The sequence below is a fragment of the Nicotiana sylvestris genome, chromosome 11, assembly GCF_000393655.2.
Source record: "Nicotiana sylvestris chromosome 11, ASM39365v2, whole genome shotgun sequence".
NCBI lineage: Eukaryota > Viridiplantae > Streptophyta > Magnoliopsida > Solanales > Solanaceae > Nicotiana > Nicotiana sylvestris.
The window spans coordinates 148,651,329-148,667,871 of record NC_091067.1 but is presented as its reverse complement, the minus strand read 5'-3'; the positions used below and the strand labels follow the sequence as shown (position 1 = coordinate 148,667,871).

Below are 16,543 nucleotides of genomic sequence, written 5' to 3'. Positions count from 1 at the left end.
TTTGTTAAGGTTGTTTATCCTTATGGAAAATAAGAAACTCAACAGAAGGCTTCATTAGTTTCTGCCATGATGGTCGAAAAAGGTTTGAGAGGGGGAGATGATATTTTCCTTGCTGCTATGGTTGAGGTGAAGCCTGATGTGAAGGTTGAAGTGATGGACTGCGTCGCTCAAATATTGAGTGACTTTGTTGATGTGATGCCGCCAGAACTACCTAAAAATTTGCCACCACAGAGGTCTATTGATCAGAAGATAGAGTTGATGTCGGGTTCAATGCCTCCTGCTCAACCTCCTTATCGTATGGCGCCAAAAGAGTTGGCTTAGTTGCGGAAACAATTAAATGATTTGCTTAATGCGGGACTGATTCAGCCATCAAAAGCTCCATTTGGTGTACCTATTTTATTTCAAAAGAAACAGGATGGGACGCTTTAGATATGTGTTGATTATCGAGCATTGAATAAGGTAACTGTAAAGAACAAATATCCGGTTCCATTGGTGTAAGACATGATGGACAGATTGAGCAAGGCTTGCAGGTTTACGAAGCTTGATTTAAGGTTTGGTTATTGGCAAGTACGGATAGCTGAAGGTGATAAGTCTAAAACTACGTGTGTTACGAGGTATGGCTCATATGAATTCCTTGTTATGCCGTTCGGGTTGACAAATGCCCCTGCTAGTTTTTGCAACTTGATAAATGATGTGATGTATGAGTACTTGGATAATTTTGTCGTTGTCTACTTAGACGATATTATTATCTATAGTCAAACCTTGGATGAACATATGTCACACTTGATTAAGGTGTTGTCTCATTTGAGGGAGTACCAGCTTTATGTGAAGATGGAAAAATGTGAGTTTGCTAGACAGGAGTTAAAGTTTCTTGGGCACTTAGTGAGCCAAAATCAGTGCGGATAGACCCGAATAAGGTGCATGTCATTATGGAATGGCAGGAGCCCAATTCAGTGAAAGAGTTGAGGTATTTCCTCGGGTTAGCTAACTATTATCAAAAATTCATTGCTGGCTATTCAAAGAAGGCTACTCCTTTTACAGATTTGTTGAAGAAGAATATTAGGTGGGCGTGGTCTGAAAAATGCAGTGGTGCGTTTGGTATGCTGAAAGAAGCTATTGCCTCAGACCCTATCTTGTGACTTCCTGATTTTGAACTGCCCTTTGAAGTTCATACTGATGCTTTCGACAAGGCTGCTGGAGGTGTGCTGGTTCAAGAAGGCCACCTAGTGGCGTTTGAAAGTAGAAAATTGAATGAAGCAGAGCAAAGTTATTTGGATCATGAGAAAGAAATGGTTGTTGTTATCCATTGCTTGCAGATTTGGTGTGTCTATTTGCTGGGAACAAAATTCGTCATGAGGACGGATAATGTGGCTAATACATTTTTCAAGACACAGAAAAGCTAAGTTCGAAGCAGGCTCGTTGGCAAGAATTCTTGGCAGAATATGATTTTATTTGGGAGCGTAAACCGGGAAAACACAACCAAGTTGCTGATGCATTGATTCAGAAAGAGGTATTTGCTGTTGTTTATTCTATTACTCGACTTTAATCTGATTTTCATGATAAGATCAAGTTGTGTGCTACTAACGATCTATTGTATATCAAGACAATGAATCATCTGAGGGAAGGGACAGTAAGGTGGTACTGGATCGAGGACGATCTTCTCTATTTCAAGGGGGGAGAATCCTTGTGCCACTTGGTGATGGGTTGCGTCGTGAACTATTAAAAGAGACGCATGATACTCTATGGGCTGGTCATCCAGGAATTGAAAGGATGATGGCTCTGTTGTCCCGATACTACTTTTGGCCCAAGATGGAACATGATATGGAAGTGTACGTGAAGAGTTACCTTGTGTGTCAGCTTGACAAAACTGAACGGAAGAAAAAGGCGAGTTTGCTGCAACCTCTGCCTATTCTAGAAAAAGCAATCTGTTTCGATGGATTTTATCAGCGGTTTCCCTAAGGTTAATGGGTTGTCTTCGATTATGGTTGTGGTTGATAGGTTTTCTAAGTATGTCGTTTTTATTGCTGTCCCAACTGAATGTCCCTCAAAGGTTGCTGCTAAGTTATTCTTCAAGAACGTGGTTAAGTATTTTAGAATGCTAGAGGATGTGATTAGTGATAGGGATGCACGGTTTACAGGCCGGTTCTGGACTTATTTGTTCAATTTGATGGGTACAAACTTGAAGTTTTCGATGACAAATCATCCCCAAACTGATGGCCAAACCAAAAGAATCAATCATTTACTGGAAAAATAGTTGAGGCATTTTGTGATCGCTAGTCAACGGAACTGGATAGATTTGTTAGACTGTGCACAATTCTCTTACAATTTGCACAAGTATTCAGCAACGGAGAAGAGTCCATTCGAGATTGTTTTGGAAAAGCAGCCTAAACTACTAACGAAGATGGCACAACAGAAAACTAGGGGTAAATATCCAACTCCCTACCGCTATGGTTGGGATAGACAAGTTACGATGGAAGAAGCAACGGATAGCTTGAAAGTGGCATAGAAACGTATGAAGAAGTATGCTGATCGGAACAAGCATCTATTGGAGTTCAAAGTAGGTGACAAAGTGCTATTAAAACTTACTCCACAGATTTGGAAGAAGATTGACAGCCGGGTTAGACATAGAGCATTGGTTTTAAGGTATGATGGTCCCTTTGAAGTTGCTCAAAAGGTTGGTGAAGTTGCTTACCGACTGAAGCTGCCCGAAAGAATGAAGATTCATCCGACTTTCCATATGAGTTATCTAAGGCATTATGTTGAAGATTCGGACAGGCACAAAATAAAGAGAGCTCCTCCCGAGGTGCGCACAAGCTTGAGGAAAAAATTGAGAAGATTCTTGACCATCAGGTTCTTGGGATACATAAGAAAAATAGGCGGACAGAATTTCTGATTAAATAGAAGGGAAAGCCCGAGGCAGATGTGACTTGGGAAAAGGGTGCTTCATTGTGCCAATATGAACAGCGAATTGAGGACTACTTGAAATCAGCCTCGACGAGGGTGTTGAGTTCAACCAGTGGGGGTAGTTTGTTAGCCTCTAATATTGAGACATAACGGATGTCAGGCAGAATCTATGTCAAAGGCTTGTACATTGCCCCTTGGCATAAGTTTGTACAGGTGTTGGCAAGCAATGTGCGGAGCTGAAGGTATGTCTAAGTTAGTGCATGGACTTAGGCAAGTCAGCTAGGTAAGGTGTCTTGAGTGTTGGCAAGGCAGCTTGATTGTAGGCAACAACTATGGCAAATGAAGGCGCATGACACTTGACTAAGGCATGCATGTGGATCAGTGGGACGACAAAGTTTGTGACAAGACATGATCATGAGCTTATGGGCGAGGCATGATCCAAAGACAAGGCAAGACAGGAAGGCAAAGTGTGAGCAAAAGCTGTAGAACAAGTGTGCAAGTCATGTGACTGAAGAAGTGTGTTGTGCATGTGTTGTGGAAGTTTAGCTATGTGCAATGCACATGTTGCAGTTGACCAAAATGCTGAAAAGGGATTCAATTTCGTGGGAAAGATTTGAATTCAAATTATGGTTAAGTAGTTATGTTTGTTTTTAGGCTGGTCATGTGCGAGGCACATTGTATAACTACCTCTTTGTAAATCGGCCATAGGTAGCCCCTTTTATATGTTGTATTTTTGTTGGTCTAAGGCAAGTAGCATATGTGAGCCTTTCCAACTGAGTGTCCTTTGTATATTCTGTGAGAATTATTAAAGGTTGGGTTTTTACCCGTACTATTGTGTGTTGCTACGTTTTATAAGTCTGAAATAATTCTAAGTGTCAAACTATGTGCGGAAAAAGTAAGGCTGAATGGCTGAGAGTTTGGCTACTACCATACAATGTCAATTGTGCTAAAATTGGCCTCGTAACACATACCATACTCTAGGAGAGTGCACAGATACGAAGTAGCTGTTTTTAGCATCGCTATTTGAAAAATAGACAAAATTTACGTAGTTAACGTTTAGGACCGATGTTTGTTTGAATTTAAACCTTAGGGCCGAAATAGGCTCTGGTTTTAGACCTAAATGTGTGAAGTTCTGATTTTGACGGCTCAAACTCCAGACCATCAGATATAAAGTTAGGCTTCAATATTTGTGAACTCCGGACTCAAGATTATGAAGAAGTTTAGATAATATATTTTTTTAAAATTTAATATAGTTTAAATAAGGGTGCTATAAACGGTTCTCTATTATCATTTCTACTCAAACTCACGATAATAAGGTGGTGATTAATACTGCTCAATTAATACTCCATCCGTCCTATTTTAATTATCGTTTTAGCTAAAAAAATTATCCCAAAATAATTATCACTTTAGGAATTCAAGACTAAATTTGTTAATGGCTTTCAACTATACCCTTAATAGTAAATATAGTACTTAGTTTTTTAATGTTGTTCAATTTCAAAACAGAATGACACATTTCTACAATTCAAAATAATTTAACTTTAAACTCTTCATTTTACCTATTTTACCTGTAATGAGAAGATTTATTGCCACATAAATATCATGGCCCCACAAAATCTTTACGGGTCAATTGATTTTTTGGCTCTTTATAAACTTATTTTTATTTTTATAACCATACCTCTTCTTTTACATATGGGAGAGATCTGTCTTTTACACGTAAGAAATTTAAAAAGGTCATTTTTTTTAAATTCAAAATTGTAAAGGGGCATGATGTACAAATAGCACAAGCTTTTATCCCTTAAGCTTTTAAGACCATTTTTGACGTGCATGCGTTCTGACGGCTTGATCTCGACAATGGCCGAGGTGGTCGTCGCTATTACGCCTCGTGGGTACGACTACGGCTTGGTCGACCCCTTATCGTTCCTTTTAAGGACAACCATATTATGGTCAGATTTTGACCCATACAGTTAGTCCTTCCACCCATCGGGTCTTCCTTTGGCGAATTCGATGGGCGGATTCTGTTGATTCAAAAGTTAGGAGAAATCTGAACATTATGCGTGGAATGAGGTCCTTAAGACAAGGTAGCGATGTGACGTTTTAGGAGTCTCATTGGACCGTTACGTCAGTTCAGAGTTGAACTATTATGTCAAGTTATGATATCATAAATGCCGATTATGCGTCATCATGGCGCACGTTTCCCAGGCACCGTGTCGTTTATCATGCCCTTTCAGTTTTTTGATTGGCGGCTCTTGGGTTTCCCGCTCAGGACATTTGCGTTTCTATAAATCGGGGGAATCCTTCATTTGAGTGTTATGCTTTTCAATTTACCTAAGAGAATTTTACAATCTCCTACGTTCTTCAGTCTTTCATACTTCTGTTTTCATCAGAATTCGACGTGGTCATTCTCCCTTTTCTTCCATCTTTCTTGTTTATTTAGATCAAGACAGACAAATGGCTGGTACTTCTTCTCAGACTGATAGATTTGTTGAAGCTCCGGTGCTGGAAAATGACGTGCCCCTTCTTGAAGAGGGAATGGAGGTGGTGGAAGACGAGGGGTTTCCGACAGTGGATGAGATAGTTCCCCGCCCGGGAAAGATGAGGACTGATTTTAACAGTCCTATGTCCTTTCCACTATGGATGAAGCAGCAATTACGGCGTTCAACGCCAAGTGGGGAATCCCTACTCAAATCAAAATGGTACCGGCAGCGGGGGAGGACATTGTACATTTACACCACCTGGGGTACTGCGCATTTTACGCATACCCCTTTGTTATCGGGTACACGCTTCCTTTCCCCTTTCTATTGGTAGACTTCTGCTGCTTTTATGAAGTGTGACCGGCTTAATTCTCTCCGTACGCATACAAACTCTTCCTCATGCTTATCAAATACGAGGAGCTTGTTGGACGAGGAATTTCCCTAAGGCACATGCTTCACATCTTTGCCCCTTATTTTCTTCGGGGTACAATGATCCATATGCGCCATCGAGGAACCAAGAGTTTGGTGGTGAAGATGCACGATAAGGCTAACCGCCGCTTTTGGGAAAGCTGCTTCTATGTGCGGACAGAGCACCTGGTGGCGGACTCGGCAGGATTTCCAGAGACGTGGAATTTCGCTCGTGAGTTCTACCTTATTTATTTTGTGATTCCTCGGAAGGCGGTCGTCGATCGTTCTCCTTTAGGTGATATTGCTAAGGACTTTTTTTTTTTGTTTTTGCAGCTGAGAGACTACCTCCCCCGCTAGTTGACGATATCCGCGAGTGGGTGGGCGCAATTATTCCCCATACAATGAGGATTCGTGAGTGGGCATCCTTCCATGAGAAGTAAGGGCGTAAGCCTCTTACTGGTGCGTCGGCCCACTGCAGTTTTTCTTTAATTTTTTACCTTATGGTTTAACCTTATCGTTATATGATTGTCTTTCTTTGTTGACAGGGAGAGTGCGAAGGACGAGGGCTCCTCCGTTCGCATTCTGTCAATTGACGGCCTCTACTCGGCCTGCACTGAGGGCCACTGTCCAGCCTACACTGAAAGCTACTACCCAATCTGCTCCTACGACTAGAGCCGTGTGTGCGGGGACTACTCCTCAACCAGAGACTCTGATTCCTGTTGTCCGCTCAACGGGTGAATCTTCTCGCGCTGGTAGTGGAAATGCCCCGTCGAAGAGACTACGAGTAGTATTGGAAGTGGCTCCTCAAGCCAAAATATCTTCGAGGGGCGACCTTGCCTTGACGGCGCCCGAAACCGGTGGTGGTTCCAATCCGGCCGCAGAGGCTACGCCTATTGTAAGCGGTCAACATGATGATATAGCGGAGAGACGGAGTCCCGAGGCTGCCGTTGCTGTCTTGGGCAGCCCTTCGACATCCCAGCCGAACCATACTTCATCTTCGGCCAAAGAGAAGGGAAAAGGCATCATGGTTGATGATTATGAGTCTGAATCTGACATCAATCTTGATGACGTTAGGATGTTCGAGGAGGTCTTTACCCGAACTGTAGTAAGAGCGGAAGGTCCTTCCCGAATACTCGAAATTCCGTCGAATCTCAACCTTATACGAAACATAGTGGATTTTGTGCTGCAGTTTGTCCTTCTATGCTCTACCACAGAAAGCGGAGCTCTTTAGGATGTCAGCGATGCCGAATTGTCATGTGGTGTAGCTGCGATGGGCCTAAGGGTAAGTTCCTCTTCTTTGTTTGTTTTTCTTCTCCCTTTTTTTGACCTTGGTCTTTATCTACTCTTTTTCTCTTTTCATTTTTAGTCTTACATGCTGGAGACTGCGAGTTCTCGTAGGGCCAAGACTCGGGCCAAGATTTTTCTGAAGATACTTGAAAAGTATCGGCGGTATCGTAACAAATACTGTGAGATGCACGGGCGGCTCAGGGTGGGTAATGGCACCCGATCTATTGGGGAGGAGTTTGAGAAAAGGGACCAGGAGCTGATGCAGTCCATCCACAAATGCAGTGAGCTCGAGGAGATGCTCCGTGCCAAGGACGAAGAGCTTGAGTTGGGAAAGGGGGTCATTGCGGAGTGCGAGCATCTTCAGGCGAAGGTGCTGTCATTGCAAGCCGAACTTGAGCAGAATGCCACCAGAGTCGAAGCTTTGAGTGCATAATGGATGGGGAAGTTGGCCGAACTGGAGAGGAAAGTGGTCGAGAACGCTCGGACGTCAACTTTGGCGAGAGCGGTGGTGCTAGAGGACACTATCTATATCCTCCAATCTGAGCAGGAATTTGAGAGGGCAATGGCCATGCTGAGGGAGGTGCGGCTCAAGGAGCGTATTGGTGAAATTGATTGGGAGGCTTCGAGCCTAGAAGAACGGGTCGTGGCACTCGAGACCGAGAAGGCGCAATTGTTGGCTCAGGTTGAATCTGCCTCTGCCGCTGTTCCTCTCCACTTGTATGAGCTGTGGGTCCATGACGAGGCCCAACGAGATATATACAAGGGTTTGTGGGAGGCGGGCAGTGTTTCTGAGTTTGCCTTTGAAGAAGTTCGGGCAAAAGCACGCGAGGCTCGTGCCAATTTTGGCTACGACCTTGCGATACCGGAGGTTGGTGAGGATGCTAATGTTGAGGATGGGTTTCCTGAATAAAATGATGGGGAGAATGGCAGTGATGACGCCGAGTGAAAAGTTGCTGCAGCTTTCATAGTTTTGTTTTTTTGTTGGTTTTTTTTTTGGGGGGGGGAGCTATTTCGGCCTTTTGTAAGGTGTGGCTGTTGCGCACATGTATTTAAATAAAACAGTTGTTTCGCCTTTGTTTGTGTACCATTTGATTTTCTTTTTCTATCCCTCCCGTTTGTTATATTTCTCTTTTTGGCGTAGACCTTTGAATTCTTTTGTGAGGAGTCCCTGATCTTTTTAGTTGGGAAACTGACTTTGCGCTGATCGGGTAGGATCCTATCGTATGAGTCCGAATGAAGTCATTTTGGATTTGCCAATTCGTGCGAGATTGACTTCTGGCTCGTCAGTTCGGGTGGGATAAGTCATAATTCAAACGAGATCGGATTGAGATTCGCCATCTTAAGCAATGTCAAGCTCTGACTTATATTTGGACGAGTTCGAACTTAGAATTGCAGTTTTAGGCGAAGTCAATTTCTGACTTAAATTTGCACGAGTTCGAACTTGGAGTTGTCGTTTTGGGCGAAGTCAATTTCTGACTTAAAATTTGAATGAGTTCGAACTTAGAATTGCCGTTTTGGGTGAAGTCAATTCCTGACTTAAATTTGAACGAGTTTGAACTTAGAATCGCCGTTTTGGGCGAAGTTAATTTCTGACTTATTTGAACAAGTTCGAACTTTTCTTTTATTTGACGACGACTGGTGGTGGTAAAGGTGTTATTTCGATCAAGGTTGGAATTATAACCCGTTGCAATTCGAGCAAAGTCAAACTTTTCTTTTGGCGATGGCCATTGGCCGTATGGGTGTTATTTCGAGCAAGGTCGAAATAGTAACCCATTGTAGTTCGAGCGAGGTTGAAATTTTCTTTTGGCGATGGCCGTTGGCCGTACGGCTATTATTTCGAGCAAGTTCGAAAGAGTAACCCGTTGTAATTCGAGCGAGGTTCTTTTAGCGATGGCCGTAAGGGTATTATTTCGAGCAAGGTCGAAATAGTAACCCGTTGTAGTTCGAGTGAGGCCAAATTTTTTTTTGGCGATGACCGTAGGGGTGTTATTTTGAGCAAGGTCGAAATAGTAACCCGTTGTAATTCAAGCAAGGTCAAAATTTTCTTTTGTTGATGGCCGTTGGCCGTAGGGTTGTTATTTTGAGCAAGGTCAAAATAGTAACCCATTGTAATTTGTGCGAGGTCGAAATCTTCTTTTAGAGATGGCCGTAGGGGTGTTATTTCGAGCAAGGTCGAAATAGTAACCCGTTGTAATTCGAGCGAGGTCGAAATTTTCTTTTGGCGATGGCTGTTGGCTGTATGGGTGTTATTTCGAGCAAGGTCGAAATAGTAACCCGTTGTAATTCGAGCGAGGTCGAAATTTTCTTTTGGCGATGGTCGTTGGCCGTAGGGGTGTTATTTCGAGCAAGGTCGAAATAGTAACCCGTTGTAACTCGAGCGAGGTCAAAATTTTCTTTGGCTGTTGGCCGTAGGGGTGTTATTTCGAGTAAGGTCGAAATAATAACCCATTGTAATTCGAGCGAGGTCGAAATTTTCTTTTGGCGATGGCCGTTGGCCGTAGGGGTGTTATTTCGAGCAAGGTCAAAATTATAACCCGTTGTATTATATTTTTTCTAAGAACATTACGTGTCGCCGTACTGTTTATGTGTGTGTCGGGGTGAGCCCCGATATGATCAGTTTTGTTTTTACTGGAGGATACTGGGCATTTCCTGGGTGGGTCCCAGTTTGCTTAATTTTGCCTTCAGTGGAGAATATTGTACGTTTCCTAAGTGAGTCCCAGTTTGCTTAATTTTGCTTTCATTGGAGAATGTTGCGCGTTTTCTGGGTGAGTCCCAGTTTGTTTAATTTTACTTTCATTGGAGAATGTTGTACGATTCCTATTTTGAACCAAAGAGAGCGTGGTAAGTTAAAACTAAATGAAATCGCTTGTTACCTTGGCCTAGCAAGTTGGCGAAAGGAGGAGCGACGCTGTGGAGTCACTCGCTTTGCCTCACACTTGAAAGATGGTTTTAGATTTGGTGGTCGTGTTCAGCTTCGTTGTTAACCGCGTCTAGGCTTCTCGTGCGTTGGACTCACCATGCTTGTTGAGATGTCGAAACTGAGTCTCGGTCCGACCTAGTCCGATTTGCACAAACAACAAGGGAAACATGTCACACTTCGTTCACAGATCATCCATTGTGTGTGGATATGAAAATAGGACAAGATATGCCCGCTCTTTCAAAGGATCACACAAAGGTTATCGTCCCTTCCCAAGGGGTGGAGTACAGGTTGGTATATAAAATAGATACGTCAAATGGGGTTGCAGTCATGCCAGACAACCGTGATTCTACTTTAAACATGCATATGGCGTGCCAAACCCATCGTTACAGGTGAGACGTGGGTTTTGCATAGACATCGGTTATCACTTATATTTTGTGTACAGATTTGACCTAGATTGGTACGGTTACCTCGAAGACTTATCTACCATTCTTTCGAGTTGGTGTTTGTGCCGAGATGGTGAGGCCATGACAACCTGGTAGTGATATTTGCCTGGTTCTAGATCTAAAAGAAACTAAAAAATTTGGCTAAGAAATCTCCACAGACGACGCCAAATTGTTTGACCAAAAAAGTGTTAAATCTTTTAGTCAAACTAATTAATGATGATATATAGGATGAAAGGTAAATCTTAGCCAAACATAATTAACTCTAATCCAAACACATTGAATATCACAGTCGAAGAAGTTCAAGTTTATATACGATTTCTTAAGATGATTGACAAACATCAAATGTAAATAATGAGCTTACACCTTTGATATGTTTGTACCATACTCGTAAGAGCATAAGGAAAAGAGGGAAAGTTGTTGATAACTTGGAGATCTATCTTTGTTGATTCGATAATGATGATTATAAAAAGTTGTCGTCAAATCTGGGCTGGGGTTTATTATTGGTGATCTCCTCTTGTTCTCATCTTTGATATATTGCTCATCTCTTTTCTAGAATCGGATCCCCCTTCTTGCCTTCTCCTATATATATATATATATATATATATATATATATATATATATATATATATATATATATATATATTATCAACCTTCCCCTTTATCCAACGGTCTTTACACAACAAACCCTCTCATGACTGCACTCTTTCTTACTTGCCCGGGTAGTACGACATATGCGTTGTTGTGCAAGCCTTCTGACGGCTCGATCTCGACAGTGGCCGAGGTGGTCGTCGCTGTTACGCCTCGTGGGTACGACTACGACTTGGTCGACCCCTTATCGTTCCTTTTAAGGATAACCATCTTGTGGTCAGATTTTGACCCATACAACCACAAGTTTCAATAGTCTTTTTTTTCTTCTTAAACTCCGTGCCCAGTTAAACTATTTCATCTAAATTACCTTGTATTTTTTTATGGGCGCTAAAAAAGCTAAAACAATAATATCTAAAGCTTGAAGTTGAAAAAAAGAAACGTGAAGTTAAGATATTGGAATTTTAGAACGTTGATGAATAGGGGCATTTGCATCTATACCCGCTTTTTGGGTCACGTTTTAACTTGTACTCGCTTTGCAAAAAAAATTACAAGCGTATCCACTTTTTCGCGTAACTTCAGCATACGGGCTTGAAGTAGCAAAGGCAATCACGCAAACTTCAGCATTCTAATAGACGAGCCTGAAGTAGCAAAAATTGCTAAACCAAGTGTGTTGAAGTTTTTGTTTGTAATTGCTGAACTTAAGCATTCTAGTAGCTGAAGTTTTGTTCTCTATTTGCTGAAATTTTTGTTTGTAATTGCTGAACTTAGTAGCTGAAGTTTTATTCTCTATTTGTTGAAGTTTTTATTTGTTATTGCTGAATTTCAGCATGTTTTAGCTGAAGTTTTTCACGTACCTCCGAATTCTAGCCTGAATATCCTTTTAAAATGGAATTGAGGTGCCCCGCGCCAAATAAAATCTCCAATGCGTGGCCTTCATTTAATTATTTCTTTTAAAATACTTAGAACTCGAGATGTGCCATTTAGTAAATTTCCATGGCCCTCGCAAAATTAAAACACGTAGTTGCTTTAGGCGCATATTTTAATAATGTTACCTTCCTAAACTCAGGTGTGCATTTCATGTGACCCAATTCTAAATCTTACAACGTTGAATAACATGTATTTTGGATTGCAGGTGCATTTCATGTGACGCGATCCGATGACATGTTTTAAACGACGTTAAATCTTCTTTAAAATTAATTAAAAGCGGTTAATAAGTTAAAATATGTAATAAAATCAGATAATAGGCCAATTGTAATAGTTTAAGCGACCGTGCTAGAACCACGGAACCCGGGGTGCCTAACACCTTCCCTCGGGTTAACAGAATTTCTTATTTAGAATTTCTGGTTCGCAGACTTCAAAAGGAAAGTCGAAACTTCCTCGATTTGAGATTTAAAATAAAACGGTGACTTGAGACACCAATTAAAATATTCCAAGTGGCGACTCTGAATAAAATTGAATAAATAATTCCAACTTTAGAAAGTTATTTATAATTTGTTTTTAAATAATCTGATAAACATACTTATAGCAATCATCCCCATGAGCTGAAGTTTTATAGCAGCACCAACAACAACAGAAGAAAGAAGAAGAAGAAAACGAAGGAGGAGAAGGAGGAGGAGAAAAGAGGCTGAAGTTGTTTAAAAATTAGGTACAAGTTAAAATTTTTTTAAAAAATGAGTATAAATTAAATGAGAGCAACCAAATAAGACGACCCGTGCAATTTTTATGGATGAATATGAATTATGAGGTCCATTTTACTCTACACTTGTAACCACATGATTAATGCAAGAAATTCACGTAAACTTCGTGGGGAGCGCGTATATAAGAGTCGGTTTGGGGCCCACTAAAAGGAGTGGTTGATTCTTTGTCCAACAATGACACTGCATACCCCTGTGGATTGTGATTGGTCAGATCCAGTTACAAAAGAACATTCTAGAACCAATAACCACAGCCCATTAAATACTCCTCTCCTTTCCCCTCCCCCTCTCATCAAACCCTAACACATTCTTTATTCCCTCACTTTCTCTCCGCCGTCTTCACATTCTCTTTTTTGAGTCTCGTTTTTACGTTGGTGTATAGTGCAAAAAGCTAAGTAATGGCCGGAAAAGGTGAAGGTCCGGCGATCGGAATCGATCTCGGAACTACTTACTCTTGTGTCGGTGTATGGCAACATGATCGTGTTGAGATTATTGCTAATGATCAAGGGAATAGGACGACGCCGTCTTATGTTGGATTTACTGATTCTGAACGTCTCATTGGTGATGCCGCTAAGAATCAAGTCGCTATGAATCCTATTAACACTGTCTTCGGTAAGTTTTGAGCTCAGATCTGCTGTTAGATCTTAATTAGTTTTGCTGTTTGTGATTTTAGCTTGTTTTGTTGTTGTTTAATAGTAGAGCTGTTGTTAGATCTAGAGTGAATGTTGACCTATTGTATAATGACCTTGTTTCTGTTAATAGTATTATTAATTATTAATGTATGTAGTAATTGTTTTGGTAAATAGTGTTAATACGTATTATATCTTGTTTGATGAAGCTAACTGTTCTAGAATTGTGTTTGTTATGAATTATTTCTAACCAATTGTTGATCTAGGATTTTGAGCCACTTGTAGCGAAAGTACTACTAGCACAACTATCAACTATCTATATATGAGTTAATCTAGATGTTTAGATGAATGCCGTCGATGCAGCCCCATGTCTTAATTCGTATGCCAATGGTTTTATCGTAATTTCATGTTCATGTTTGCTAGACATATCCATATTAAGGTGCATGGTTTAAACCTTAAGGTTCTTACCATTGAACCTGTTGTATTTTTAAAGCTATGGGTTCATATCTACTACTTATTGCAATTAAATTTAATTTGCTCCTTAACTGAAATATTGGTTTCAGATGAAACCCGGCACCTTCATGCTTTAATATGTATTTTTTGAACTGCTACTTGTTTAATATTCATGAATATCTGTGCTGTCATCGATTCTTACTGCTTTCCTGAATTTGATGATCTTTTGCTGTTATGTTACTCTTTGTGCTATAGTTGTCATTCATGCATATTGTGTGTGTTGAGGAAGGGGGATTTAACTTTTGGTTTAAATATTTTTGAAGCAAAATTTCATGTGATTGAATCTGTGCTTACTGTGTTTTTACAATGGCAGATGCCAAGAGGCTTATTGGAAGGAGGTTCAGCGATGCCTCTGTACAGAGTGACATCAAATTGTGGCCTTTCAAGGTTATTTCCGGGCCTGGTGACAAGCCAATGATTGTTGTCAACTACAAGGGTGAAGAGAAGCAGTTTGCTGCTGAAGAAATCTCTTCCATGGTGCTTATAAAGATGAAGGAAATTGCCGAGGCCTTCCTTGGATCAACTGTGAAAAATGCTGTGGTTACTGTACCTGCATACTTCAATGACTCACAACGTCAGGCTACTAAGGATGCTGGTGTCATATCTGGCTTGAATGTCATGCGTATTATTAATGAGCCCACAGCAGCGGCCATTGCTTATGGTCTTGACAAGAAAGCCACAAGTGTCGGTGAGAAGAACGTTCTTATCTTTGATCTAGGTGGTGGTACTTTCGATGTGTCCCTCCTTACTATTGAAGAAGGTATTTTTGAGGTGAAAGCCACAGCAGGAGACACTCACCTTGGAGGTGAAGATTTTGATAACAGAATGGTGAACCACTTTGTCCAGGAGTTCAAAAGAAAGCACAAGAAGGACATTACTGGTAACCCAAGAGCCCTTAGAAGATTGAGGACAGCATGTGAGAGGGCGAAGAGAACTCTTTCTTCCACTGCCCAGACAACAATTGAAATTGATTCCTTGTATGAGGGAGTTGACTTCTATTCCACCATTACTCGTGCTAGATTTGAGGAGTTGAACATGGATCTTTTCAGGAAGTGTATGGAGCCAGTTGAGAAATGTTTGAGGGACGCCAAGATGGACAAGAGCACTGTACATGATGTTGTTCTTGTTGGTGGATCCACTAGAATTCCCAAAGTACAACAGCTGTTGCAAGACTTTTTTAATGGTAAGGAGCTTTGCAAGAGCATCAACCCAGATGAGGCTGTTGCCTATGGTGCTGCAGTGCAAGCTGCCATTCTAAGTGGAGAGGGTAACGAGAAGGTTCAAGACTTGTTGCTTTTGGATGTCACCCCTCTATCTCTGGGTTTGGAAACTGCAGGAGGTGTGATGACTGTCTTGATTCCTAGGAATACCACCATTCCTACCAAGAAAGAGCAGGTGTTTTCTACATATTCTGACAACCAACCTGGAGTGTTGATTCAGGTGTACGAGGGTGAAAGAGCAAGAACCAGAGACAACAACTTGCTGGGTAAATTTGAGCTCTCTGGTATTCCTCCTGCTCCTAGGGGTGTGCCTCAGATCACAGTCTGCTTTGATATTGATGCCAATGGCATCTTGAATGTCTCTGCTGAAGACAAAACCACTGGACAGAAGAACAAGATCACAATTACCAATGACAAGGGTAGGTTGTCAAAGGAAGAAATTGAAAAGATGGTCCAGGAAGCAGAGAAGTACAAGGCAGAGGATGAGGAACACAAGAAGAAGGTAGAGGCCAAGAATGCACTGGAGAACTATGCCTACAACATGAGGAACACTATAAAGGATGAGAAGATTGGTTCTAAGCTAAGCCCAGACGACAAGAAAAAGATTGAGGATGCCATTGATCAGGCAATTTCATGGCTTGACAGCAACCAGCTTGCTGAAGCTGATGAGTTTGAAGATAAGATGAAGGAGCTCGAGAGCATCTGCAACCCCATCATTGCCAAGATGTACCAGGGTGCTGGTGGTGAAGCAGGTGCACCTATGGATGATGATGCTCCTCCAGCAGGTGGTAGCGGTGCAGGCCCCAAGATTGAGGAGGTCGACTAAGTATTTGAAGTGATCTGTGCTCGTTTTCCATTTTAGTACAGTACTTCTTATATTGGGTACTTTTTATACTTTTGCAATGGTTAATTGGGTAGTATATTGGTTTTTCGAGAATAGTATGCTGTTGAATTTTCATCTTTGATGGCTTTAAGATAGCGTGATCGATTTTGCATTGTCAATGTCTAGTTATTAGTTATTTTTCTATGCAAGTATATTACTCTAGCTATTATCTTCTTACTTAAGTGTTTTGGATGCAATTTTATTCTCGAATATTTGTTTTATTTTTTTCGTACTTCGAAGAGAGAAGTATGTTGGCTCTCTGGGTCACTCGTAGGACTCTATCCCCACAACGTTGTATAGTGAAGATGGCTCAAGTTTTGGGCTTTCTGTTCCTTAAGACTTGAATTGGACTAATGTCTTAGATGACATATTTTGCAAGTTAACATGAGTGAAAATAAAGTACTGTAATGAAAAAAACTAGGCACATTTTGCAAGTTAACCAGAGAAACAAAAATTTACTTCAATAAAAAATAATTAATAACTCTTTCACCAGCTAGAAAAACAAACTCAATGCGAAATAGCGCATCTAATATGGAAATATTCAAAGGGCTAGCCGGTGACAGCATCCAAATTCAAATCATTC

At 41.2% G+C, this 16,543-nt stretch overlaps 1 protein-coding gene across 1 annotated transcript; it reads left to right on the top strand.

The window, feature by feature from the left end:
• Positions 1–12,967: 12,967 nt before the first annotated feature.
• Positions 12,968–16,137, top strand: LOC104227119 (heat shock cognate 70 kDa protein 2-like). The gene is made up of 2 exons (XM_009779277.2): positions 12,968–13,327; positions 14,171–16,137. Exons 1-2 carry the CDS (start codon positions 13,114–13,116, stop codon positions 15,901–15,903), a joined length of 1,947 nt encoding a protein of 648 aa, XP_009777579.1. The 5' UTR covers positions 12,968–13,113; the 3' UTR covers positions 15,904–16,137.
• The last annotated feature ends 406 nt before the right edge of the window (positions 16,138–16,543 follow it).